This window comes from Balaenoptera ricei, chromosome 17, assembly GCF_028023285.1.
Source record: "Balaenoptera ricei isolate mBalRic1 chromosome 17, mBalRic1.hap2, whole genome shotgun sequence".
Classification (NCBI taxonomy): domain Eukaryota; kingdom Metazoa; phylum Chordata; class Mammalia; order Artiodactyla; family Balaenopteridae; genus Balaenoptera; species Balaenoptera ricei.
In genome coordinates this window covers 42,385,392-42,398,320 of record NC_082655.1, presented here as the reverse complement: position 1 = coordinate 42,398,320, position 12,929 = coordinate 42,385,392, and the positions used below count along the sequence as shown (strand labels likewise).

At 41.9% G+C, this 12,929-nt stretch overlaps 1 protein-coding gene across 6 annotated transcripts in view; it reads right to left on the bottom strand.

Moving 5' to 3' along the window:
• CDH17 (cadherin 17) overlaps window positions 1-12,929 on the bottom strand; it is a 77,039-nt gene that overhangs the window by 62,526 nt on the left and 1,584 nt on the right. For all 6 annotated transcript variants that reach the window (XM_059901459.1, XM_059901461.1, XM_059901465.1 and 3 more), the window contains exon 2: window positions 9,104-9,202. In XM_059901459.1, coding sequence (XP_059757442.1) covers window positions 9,104-9,202 — 99 coding nt within the window. The remainder of the gene's footprint in view (window positions 1-9,103; window positions 9,203-12,929) is intronic.

Sequence of the window (12,929 nt, the reverse complement as noted above, 5' to 3'; positions counted from 1 at the left end):
TCTTCAATATATGCAAATCAATCAATGTGATACACCATATTAACAAATTGAAGGAGAAAAACCATATGATCATCTCAATAGATGCAGAGAAAGCTTTCGACAAAATTCAACACCCATTTATGATAAAAGCCCTGCAGAAAATAGGCATAGAAGGAACTTTCCTCAACATAATAAAGGCCATATATGACAAACCCATAGCCAACATTGTCCTCAATGGTGAAAAACTGAAACCATTTCCACTAAGATCAGGAACAAGACAAAGTTGCCCACTCTCACCACTATTATTCAACATAGTTTTGGAAGTTTTAGCCACAGCAATCAGAGAAGAAAAAGAAATAAAAGGAATCCAAATCAGAAAAGAAGAAGTAAAGCTGTCACTGTTTGCAGATGACATGATACTATACATAGAGAATCCTAAAGATGCTACCAGAAAACTCCTAGAGCTAATCAATGAATTTGGTAAAGTAGCAGGATACAAAATTAATGCACAGAAATCTCTTGCATTCCTCTACACTAATGATGAAAAATCTGAAAGTGAAATTAAGAAAACACTCCCATTTACCATTGCAACAAAAAGAATAAAATATCTAGGGATAAACCTACCTAAGGAGACAAAAGACCTGTATGCAGAAAATTATAAGACACTGATGAAAGAAATTAAAGATGATACAGATAGATGGAGAGATATACCATGTTCTTGGATTGGAAGAATCAACATTGTGAAAATGACTCTATTACCCAAAGCAATCTACAGATTCAATGCAATCCCTATCAAACTACCACTGGCAAAGGGAGGGAGGGAGATGCAAAAGGGAAGAGATATGGGAACATATGTATATGTATAACTGATTCACTTTGTTATAAAGCAGAAACTTACACACCACTGTAAAGCAATTATACTCCAATACAGATGTTTAAAAAAATAAAAATAAAAATAAATAAATAAATAAATAAAAAGTAGGAATAGAAGGTAAATTCCTCAACCTGATAAATGGCATCTAAGAAAAACCCACAGCTAATATTATACATAATGGTGAAAGACTGAAAGCTTTCCCTATATGACCAGGAACAAGATAATGATGCCCAATTTTGTCACTTCTGTATAACATTGTACTTGAAATCCTAGGCAAGAGAAAGAAATAAAAGTCATCCAGATTGGAAAGAAATGAGTAAAACTATCTCTATTCACAGATGACATGATCTTACATATGGAAAATCCTAAGGAATCTAAAAAAGTTTTACAGCAAATAAACAAGTCCAGTAAGGTTGCAAGATAAAAGATCAATATACAAAAAAAAATCAACTTTTTCTATACACTAGCAAAAAGAAATCTGAAAATGATGTTAAGAAAACAATTCCATTTACAATAGGATTAAAAGGAATAACATACATCAGAATAAATTTAACCAAAGAAATACAAGATTTGTAAACTGAAAACTATGAAACATTGTTGAAAGAAATTAAAGAAGATCTAAATAAATGGAAAAACATCCCATGCTCAAAACTTGAAAAACTTAATATTGTTAAGATAGTACTATTCTCCAAGTTGAGATGCTAATTCAACACAATCCCTATCAAAATTACTTTTGTCTTGTTTGTAGAATTGACACGATGATCCTAAAATTTATATAAAAATGTATAAGGCCCAGAATAACCAAAACAATCTTGAAAAAGAAGAACAAAGTTGTGAGACTTAACACTGCCCAATTTCAAAATCTACTACAAAGCTACAGTATTCTAGAAAGTGTGGAACTGGCATAAGGACAGACATATAGATCAATGGATTCAAAATCAGGAGTACAGAAATAAACTTTTGTATTTATGGTCAAATTAATTTCTGACAAAGGTGCTAAGATAATTCAATGGGGAAAAAACAGTGTTTTCAACAAATGGTGCTGGAACAACTGGATATCCACATGCAAAAGAATGAAGTTAGTTCCCTACCTCTCGTATCATGCACAAAAATTAACTAAAAATAGACCAAAGGCCTAAATGTTAAGAGTTAAAACTCTAAAACTGAGAAGAAAACACAGGCATAAATCTTTGTGACTCTGGATGAGGCAATAGGTTTTTAGATATTATAGCAAAAGCACAAACAAAAAAGAAAATAAATTGAACTTCATCAAAATTAAAAGCTTTTGTGCTTCAAATGAACTATCAAGAAAGTGAAAAGTAACCTATAGAATGTGAGAAAATATTTGCAAATCATGTGTATGATAAGGAACTTTATGCAGAATATATAAAGAGTTCTTACAACAATAAAAAACAAATAATTCAATTTAAAAAGAGGTAAAGGATTTGAACAGACAGTTCTCCAAAGAAGATATACAAATAGCCAATAAGCACATTAAAAGATATTAACATTAGCATTAGGGAAATGCAAACCCAAACCACAGAGAAATATCACTTTACTCCACTAGGATAGCTATCATTACAATAAAGAAACAGACGAGTAACAAGTGTTGGCAAGGATGTGGAGAAATCAGAACACTTACACAATGCTGGTGGGAATGTAAAATGGTTCAGTTGTTTTGCAGAACAGTTTTGCAGTTATTTAAAAAGTTAAAAATTGAATTAACTATGTCCCAGAAATTTTACTCCTAGGTATATATCCAAGAGAATGGAAAACATATATCCTCACAAAAATTGTACATGAATGTCCATGATAGCATTATTTCTAATAGCCATAAATGTCCATTAAATGATAACTGGATATTCAAAACGTATTATATTCATACAATGGGGTATTAATCAGCCATAAAAAAAAGGAAAGAAGTACTAATACCTGCTACAATATAGATGAACCTTGAAAACATTACGCTAAGTAAAAGAAATTATACACATAGGGTCACATGTTACATGAATCCATTTATATGAAATGTCTATAAAGGAAATCTCTAGAGACTGCAAGTCGATTAGTGTTTGCCAGGGGCTGGGAGGAGAGGAGAATAGGGAGTGACTGCTAGTTGGTACAGGGTTTCTTTGAGTCTGGTGAAAGTGTTCTGGGATCAGATAGTGGTGATGGTTGTACATTTTTGTGATATATTAAAAACCACTGAATTGGACATTTTAAAAGGGTAGATCTTATGATACATAAGCTATATCTCACACATTACAGAGAAAAAAGAGGCCGTCCTACCGCGACGTCCTCCGCCCCCGCAGGTGGGTCCCCCCAAACCGCGGAGCTGCCGGCGTGGTCGCAGGCTGGAGGCGGGCCCGGGGCAGCGCCGCCGCAGGCCGCCCCTCGCTCCGGGCCCCGCCGCCCGCGGACGCTGATCCCCCTGCTGGAGTCTCCCGGGGCCCTCAGCGAGTCCCTCGGGTTACCCTTCGGCCCACGTGGGTCTGGGCCACTCCACACCAGAACCTGGGCGGGACCGCGCAGGGGGTCCCAGCGCCGGTGTCTGCCCAGACCTCGCACTACGGCCTCCTCGGAGAGCCTCTGCCGCCCTAAAAGTGCCAACGGTGGTGTGTGCGCAGGACACAGACTGGGGCTCCGTTTGGCTGCCTGTTTATGAAACATTTCAGAAGCCAGAAGAAAATACATTGGTGAGAACGCAGCGAAAGCAGCTTTTCTTGAAAAAAAATGGACAGAAACATCCTGAGGTCTCAGTGCTCAATATATTTTCTGATCAAGAGTGCAACAGATCAGTCACTACAATAGCAGCTTCTCTTGCTGAGTTAGGCAATTCCCTTCTGGCTGCCTGCCTGGAGGCCTTCCAGTCAATTGATATGGAGGTTCAAGAGGGGATCCATCCTTGCCTGGGAGCAGTGGACCTGATTCCCATTTACCCTCTCTCTGGTGTTGGAGTGGAAGAGTGTGGAGCTGTGGCCAGAAGCCTTGCTGAGAATCTGGTCCAGCGTGTTCCTGGCTGCAGTGTGTTTCTCTTTGGTGAGGCTGACCTGCCTGAGAAGCGCACTCTTGTCCAGAGAAGGAAGCAACTGGGCTGGTTCACAAGGAGGGATTTCAGTGCTCTTAAACCTGACCTGGGAGCTGCACCTGCCCGAAGATGTGGTTTAACAGCTTGCTTCAGGGCGTTGTGACAGGTGCGTTGGAATAAAATTGGAATTTCAGCTTTGCCGTGAGGAGATTCATGCCGCCGCTAGAGCAGCCGAGAGCCAATCTGCGGGAGGCAGGAGCTGAGCGAAACCTCAAACTGAGAAACAAACTTTCACATCAGGCATCGATCGTAGCTAGCCCGTATGTGATGAACTGCAATGTTACCATAGATTCTCAAGACTTGGCTCTGGGAAAAGAGCTCGCTAGTGCCATTCGGGGCTCAAATGTGAATGGACTGAAGGGCGTCCAAACGATGGCTTTTCCTCACGAAGGGAAAATGGAGATAGCTTGCAATGTAGAGAGTTTTGAAGATCAAGAAGTTACATAAACCTCAGAAGGCTCTCAATACATGGCTTACAGTGTCCTTGGGGACCATTTTTATTATGCATCTCCTCATTACATAGAAGCTCAAGTTAAAAAATTGACAAGTGATCGGGGAATTGGCACTACAAGGAGAGCATTAATTGGATTTACACCCCAAGAGTGCAAGAACTGTGCTGAATACGCTATTAAGGAAGGCATTGGGGAGTTCTGGAAGATACGCGGAGGCATTTTCATGTGATCCAATCTAAGGCTTCATTGAAATTGTAAGGAAAAAATATCAGCCATTACAGAGTTTTCCTTTGGCCAGTGAAGACGAGTGGAAGATCCAAGAGCTTGGTTCCAGCTGTGAATTGGAAAACTGGAAGCCTTCTCTGTCCAGTGACAACAACAGGTGTTTATAGATCGTCCATAGTCACCTTATGATATTTCTAGTCGTCATTAAAACTTCGTGAAATCCTCCTCTGTATCAAGTTCATGCACTTGCATGTACCAGAAGCCCTCCTGAATGAGCTGCGTAAAATGGCCATCGTTGCTGAATCATCTTTAATTATTATGAACAAAACTAAAAACGGGCTCAATTTATTCGGTATTCCTGACCTCTTTATTCCAAAGTCCTGTATTCAACTCTCATTTTTTAAGTAATCATTTTTTTAATGTGCAGTTTTAAAAATCAAGTACTAAGTAACTAAAAAATGGGGAGAATTATAAAATAAAATTACTCCTTTGAAGCAAAAAAAAAAAAGAAAAAGAAAAAAAATTACGTATCTGAGATACGTATCATACTATCCTTAGATCTGGAAGCCCCTGAGAGTACAGAGCTGGGGACAGTTGAAAATCCTCAGTGAAAGAAGTCTGTAGGTGTTTAGTTCTTTTTTCTTCCTTTCTTTCTTTCTTTGTTTCTTTTCTTTTTTGGAGGACATGTTAATAACCCAAGGATCAACCTCATGGGGCAAAAAGCTTGCTTTGTGCCTCCCTGACTTCAGGTAAGAACATTTCAAGTGATACAGATGAGGGAACTGGGACAACTCCTTCCCACCACTGTAATAAAGAGCCCAAAGTACATCTTACCAAGGCTGGGTTTTCTACATCATTTCCACATAAGAAGATGGAGAGAGCATGGTATGCTATTTTTTTTTTTTTTTTGTATATTCCAGATTTTATTTTATTTTTTTGCTATGTAACCTACTTTTTATTTTGGCCTTTTTTTTAATTGAAGTATAGTTGATGTACAATACTACATAAATTATAGGTGTACAGCATAGTGATTCAAAATGTTTAAAGGTCATATTCCAGTAATAGTTACTACAAAATACTGGCTGTATTCCCTGTGTTGTACAAGACATCCTTGTAGCTTATTTATTTTATGCATAATGGTTTGTACCTCTTAATCCCCTACTCCTATCTTGTCCCTCTCCCCTGCACTCCCCCCACTGGTAACAACTAGTCTGTTTTCTGTATCTGTCTTTTCTTTTTTGTTATATTCACTAGTTTGTTTTATTTTTTAGATTCCACATGTGATATCATTCAGTATTTATCTTTCTCTGTCTGACTTATTTCACTAAGCATAATACCCCCCAAGTCCATCCACATTGTTGCAAATGGCAAAATTTCATTCTTTTTTATGCTGAGTAGTATTCCATTGTGTGTGTGTGTGTGTGCATATATGTATATATATATATATATATATTATATCTTCTTTATCCATTCATTCATTGATGGACACTTAGGTTGCTTCCATATCTTGGCAACTGTAAATAATACTACTATGAATATTGGGGTGAATGTATCTTCTCAAATTAGTATTTTCATTTTTTTCAGATATATACCCCAGGAGTGGAATTGCTGGGTCATATGGTAGTTCTATTTCTAGTTTTTTGAGAAAGCTCCACACTGTTTTCCTTGGCTACACCAATTTACACTCCCACCAACAGTGCATGAAGGTTCCCTTTTCTCCACATCCTTACCAACATTTGTTATTTGTGTTCTTTTTAATGATAGCCATTTGGCAGGTGTGAGGTGATATCTCATTGTGGTTTTAACTTGCATTTCTCGGATGATTAATGATGTTGAACATCTTTTCATGTGACTGTTGGCCTTCTACATGTCCTCTTTGGAAAAATGTCTATTCAGGTCTTCTACCCATTTTTTAATTGGGTTGTTCGCTTTTTGATGTTGAGTTGTATGATCTCTTTCTATCTTTTTGATATTAACCTCTTATCAGTCACATCATTTGCAAACATTTTCTCCCATTCCGTAGTTTGTCTTTTCATTTTGTCAATGGTTTCCTTTGCTGTGCAAAAGCTTTTGAGTTTAATTAGTTTCCATTTGTTTATTTTTGCTTTTATTTCCTTTGCTTTAGGAGACAGATCCAAAAAATATTCCTATGATTTATATCAAAGAGTGTTCTGCTTATGTGTTCTTCTAGGAGTTTTATGGTTTCGGTCTTACATTTGGGTCTTTAATCCATTTTGAGTTAATGGATTACTCAATGGTAGAGCTACTACCCTATGAGCTCACTGGGCACAGGGATGGTGTTGGGATCATCTTGTATCCTCAGTCCCAGCATAGTGCCTTGTAACAATAGGCACCATCAGGAACGAAACTGGGTCATTTGTAGAGATGTGGATGGACCTAGAGTCTGTCATACAGAGTGAAGTAAATCAGAAGGAGAAAAATAAATATTGTATCTTAACACATATATGTGGAATTTAGAAAAATGGTACAGATGAACCTATTCGCAACACAGGAATAGAGACACAGACATAGAGAACTGACATGTGGACACGGGGCAGGGGCATGAGGGGTGGGATGAATTGGGAGATTGGAAATGACATATATACACTACCATGTGTAAAATAGATAGCTAGTGGGAACCTGCTATATAGCTCAGGGAGCTCAGCTCGGTGCTCTGTTGTGACCTAGATGGGTGGGATGGGAGGGGGAGGTCCAAGAGGGAGGGGATATATGTATACATATAGCTGATTCACTCTGTTGTACAGCAGAAACTAATGCAATATTGTAAAGCAACTATACCCCAATAAAAATAAATAAGAATATATCAAATTCAAAAAAAAAGATGAACGTGTGCCTAGCCCACAGCATTCTTACCAGCTTATGAAGCATAAAAATACACAAATGAACAGAATTTTTTTTATTGGAGTATAGTTGTTCTACAATGTTGTGTTAGTTTCTACTGTACAGCAAAGTGGAGTTCCCTATGCTATACAGTAGGTTCTCATTAGTTATCTGTTTTATACATATCAGTGTATATATGTCAATCCCAATCTCCCAATTCATCCCACCCCCCCTTTCCCCCCTTGGTGTCCATATGTTTGTTCTCTACATCTTGAACAGAATTTTTTTAATGTAAGCGAGATATCTATAACTAAGTGCTCCCTGGCAAGGGAAAGAAAGTTAGTTAACGAGATCACCTCTTGTGTGAGCCCTGCCATAGACTCCCAACCAGTTCCTTTGCAACCTCTTCTGTTTCCCGCCCCCCCCTCCAGCTTGTAGCCCTGAATGGAAACTTGATTCAGGCCCGCTGCTTTGAGGAGAAAATCTAAGAGCCTTAGAGGTCAGGACCCTTCCTGTCTCTGCAGCCTCCTCTCCTACCTTCTTCTTTAGGATCTCTGCTGGCCTTCTGCCAAAACTCGGGGCATGCCCTGCCCTCTCCCAGCACAGGGCAGGTGTCCAAGCTGTGCCTTTGCTGGGACACTCTTCTCTTATTAGCCTCCAGCTCTCAAAGCATTTGCTCCTCGCTCAGTGGCGGCTTCCCTGACTGCAGAGGTCAAAGCCTCTAAAATACCCACAGCAGGGCACAGAGATACACGTGCACCCCCAGCAACTCATACTATGGAGCCCCTTGGCACTAATTTGGTACCAAATGAGAGAAGGTGGGATGAGGCAGCTTTCAGTCTCTCCTCTGTGGGCGGGAACTGCCGAAAACAAATGCTTGGACAGTTAACAGAAGGCATCCACCTTAGATGGTAGTTTAGCAACCCTCTGTTGCTACCCCGGTGCATGGGATGGGAGATCATGGGCACACCCAGAGGCTCATCAAAGTATCCTCAGCCACTCCAAGGCCAAGCAGGCTTCCCCAGGGGATTTCTGGTCCGTGCAGTAGTATGTTTTTCTCCCTCTCTCCATTACATTTCCGGGATTATTTCAGTGCCCTTAAAGCTGAAGTCTCTTGCAGTCCACCCCTCAATCTGATGCTTTTCTCAGTTAACTAACTAAATGAGATGACTGCCACCCAGTGTGCCTTGTCCAACCCATGGGTGAGGGCCCAGGGATGGGCTCAGAGGAGGCGGTGAGGAAAGCAGGCCATTCCAGCACTAATCCAGAGAACCCTCATCTTCAAATGCTTCAAGCAGCCAGCTCATTGAAGAGACAGATACTCAGATGGCCATGCCACTCCAGAGACAGTTTCCCTTCCCACACTGGGGGAAGAGGCGGAGTCTACAGGCACCAAGGTCCCCACCCCAGAGATGAGAGTACTTGCCCCAGACACCACTGAGGAAGTCCGAATGAGGATGTCAGGTACAGCGTCTTACAACACTGAAGCCACTCATCTCTGTGTTTAACTTAGCTTCTGAAATCATTCTTGGTAATGAGATCTACTATGCCTATATTTTATTTCTGGGTGTACAGTAGATAAAGGAGTAAAAGTCCACTGAGAGAGCCTGCAAAATCAAGATGACAGTGATCAAGAGCAGCCATTACCTGGAATATGATTTGACTCGGTCCTTGGCCTTCAAAAATAGAAAAGGTCATGGGCTTCAGGGGTCCACTAAACTTTCCCTCTTGGCCATATCCAGTTGTCTGTTAAAAAAAGAAAGAAAAAGAAGATTAGCATCACCATCTACTATGAATGTATATGTGTCACTTGCTGATTTTCTTATGGTTCCAGGACTGATATACAAAACCTAAGATTCTAACCGGGCTCAAAACAGTGTGAAATCTAGTCAAAACAGGCAGGAAGGGGTTTAATATTTGTTGAGGCTCTACTATGTCAAAATGGTTTGCTTAGAGCCTAGCACTGCTTTTCTCATTTAACCATTCAAGCAATCACCCTGTGGGGAGAAATTAACACTCCCGTTTTATAAATGAGGCTCACAGAAGTTAGCTACTTGCCCAGAGTAAAACCCATAAGCAGTTGACATGGCACACACACTGGGTTCTAACTGAAGGAAAGTTCATGATCTTCCCACAATGCCACTATGCTGTTAAATTCTACATGGTTTTACATAAGCTTCTTTTTTTTTTAAATTTTTTTATTTTTGGCTGTGTTGGGTCTTCGTTGCTGTGCACAGGTTTTCTCTAGTTGCGGCGAGCAGGGGCTATTCTTCGTTGTGGTGCCAGGGCTTCTCACTGCAGTGGCTTCTCCTGTTGCAGAGCATGGGCTCTAGGCACATGGGCTTCAGTACTTGCAGCACGTGGGCTCAGTAGTTGTGGCTCTCAGGCTCTAGAGCGCAGGCTCAGTAATTGTGGTGCACGGGCTTAGTTGCTCCGCGACATGTGAGATCTTCCCAGACCCGGGCTCGAACTCCTATCCCCTGCATTGGCTGATGGATTCTTAACCACTGCACCACCAGGGAAGACCTACACCAGCTTCTTAAAACCCTTCTATTCCACTCCTGTTGGTTTATAAGGAAATCCATGGCAGATTCCCAGCACACTAGAGTTCAGGCACCTCAAAGACAATTGAACATTTAAGGGGAAAAAATATGTAGACGTGTTTAGTACAACGCTTGCCTGGCACCCAACAAGAAGAGCTCACACTTGCTAAATTAGTATATGCTGAGCTTTGTCCTAAACACATTGAATCCCGACAACAACCCTACAGGGTAGATTATTATTGCCAGCTCTGTTTCACCGGTGATTAGACTGAGATGCAGAGAGGTTAAGAAATTTGCCCAGGTAGTGCAGGAAGCAGGATTCGAACCTGCAACTCCAGACCCGGCCCTCTTAGCCACTACCCCCACTACACACCAGCAAAAGCAGCCAAGACAGCCTGGGGTGGGGGTCGGGGGGGTGGGAAGCTGGCAGCATGGGGATGTGCAGGAGGGTGCATTCAGCAGTAGTTCCTGCCATCCCTTCGTCTCCCACCAGGACTGGTCACTAACGGGAGTCGCGAGGCAGAGCAGAGCAGGCAGAACACAGGAAGGGACAGCCAGCCGTAAACCCCCACAGAGAGCACCCTCTGGAACGAAGGATCTAGCACCCACACCGATGCCAGTCCCCCCTCCTTCCCGAGTGGTTCTTTAGGTCTCCTACTTGTTATGGGAATCAGGGGTGGGATAGGTTAGAATCAGAAGTATGATACGGAAAGTTAATGGTTTGGGGAACTGGACAGGTAAAACCAAAAAAGAAAGAAGAACTGGCGAGAAGAGAATTTATTTTCCATTTCTTTATGAGGAGCTAGTACACTCTTATCGTATAGAAACACTGGGAATAACCCAAAAACAATTAGGATGAAATCATGGGGAAGAAGGTCTTGTACTATATCCCTTGGTTCATTGAATCTTGATTAAGTTGATCTGGCTTGTCCAACAAAAAAATAGTAACAAACAAGAATACAGAGGACTTTGGAATATGGTCTCCTCTCCCTCAGAGTTGTGTCAGGCCCTTGGGTTAGCTGACCCCAGCCATCGCCAGCCTCTCTCCCTTGGGAAGACAAGTGATCTCTTTCCCAGACTCCCTTGCTGCTAGGAGGGTGACCAAGTGACCCAGTTCTGGTTTGCGAAACAAAAGGTGGAGTCTGCTGTGTCTGGGTGGAGGTGGGGGAATGGTTCTGGTCAAGATTTTGTATTCCTGATTAAGAAAGACAGATGTGGCTGGCATCTGCCCTGTTCTTCTTGCTCAAGCAATGGACCTCATGTCTGTAGCTGTGGCAGCCATCATGAAACCACGAGGGGACAAACCAGCTCAAACAACGGTGGAGCAAAGAGAAAGAAGCCCAAATCTCTGATAACATCACAGAACTGCTAAACCTGCCCGGGACTGCCCACGGCAAGCTTCTCGTTGTCTGAGAAAAATAAATCCCTATTGACTGGAGACACTCTAAATTTGCTTGTAGCTAAAAGCATTCTTAACTGACACAATAATTATATAGACTTCTAGCTCATCAGTTCCTCTCAAAGTGTATTTTCCTCTGGGGGGCTCTTCCTCCCTTCCACTCCTTTCCACATCTTCTCCAGCTCCATCAGTTCCTCTGGAAGGCAGGACACAAGAAGTGGGTGCCATGGTTGGTACAGGACGAGGGCAGTGCTTTTTGAGGGGCTACTGCTTAACAGCAAACGGTTTCATCAACTTTCTGCTCACATCAGCAAGCAGTCCATCTTTCAGCTGATCACACCAGTGACGGCATCTATAGGAAAACTACATTAGTCAGGCAAACCTCACAAATAAGCCTGCATTTTTCCCGGGTGGACGAGCTGACTCACCTATGAGAAATAAAGGATAAGTCTCAGCTGCAGTGTTCAAAGTTGGGTTGGGTTCTCGTATCAGGGCAACAAATCTCTCTTCCTGCCCATTAACCTGGCTATCTGAGCTATAAAGATTTCAAAATGCATGGGCACATCATGAGTCATCAAGCCATACATCCATAATTGGGAAGAATGCTATGGTGGAAATTTGTGAAAAGAGTTGGAAGAATAAAACCCACCATCTTGCATAAAAAGGTGAAAAGTAGGAAGAGAATGGAACTGATATTTTTGAGTGTTTCCTGTATGGCAGCTATGGAACTAGACCCTCCACACACATCATTTCTTCTGATCCTCAACAATATCAGGGAAGCTCTGGAGAAGTCCCACAGCAGAGGCACATGTAATTGGTGCTGCTGTGGGATGGTGCCAGCTCTGTTGGACCACCAAGACCCAACTCTGCACCATGTTGCTCCACTGCCTTCCAAGCCAGCAAAGGATGCATGCTGTTGTCAGATCTACCTGCCTAGTAGCCACCGTCATTGTACTTTCCAGCAAGAGTGCTCTGCAATGTTTACATAGTATGTATGTCAGCTCTTCTTCCTTCCGGAAGAAGCATAGTCCCAGGCAAAACTCCAAAATAGTTGGCTTCTCCTTGATTTCCCTGCCTCCCTACTCAGCACTCTTTCCCAAACCCTCTCATCAGTGCCCTTACAATATATTCATGCAGTGTTTCTAACCCCCTATGAGAACCAGTTCTCAGGAAAGGACAGGAGAGCCATTCATAGTATAGAATAAATGACTGGCAATCACTTTAAATGGCTACCTCTGCTGATTAAAAAAACTTTATGCTGAAGGAAAGAAGCTCCAACGGAACTTCCAGCCTTCACAGGAGGGGGTCTGGGCATAGGGGTCGGTGAAGGCAGAAGAGAAATGGCTCTGTCCCAATGCCCCTGAAATCCCAGCACACAGGTCTCAGCCTCCCTCCTTCACCCAGAGACAGCTGTGCACGTGGCTGTCTCCTGGGCAAGGCTCTTGCTGCCAGCAGCAGTTTGGGCAGTGTTTCTTACTCCAGGTAGAAATCCCACTGGGGTGAGAGCAGGGAAAAAGGAAAACTTACTTTC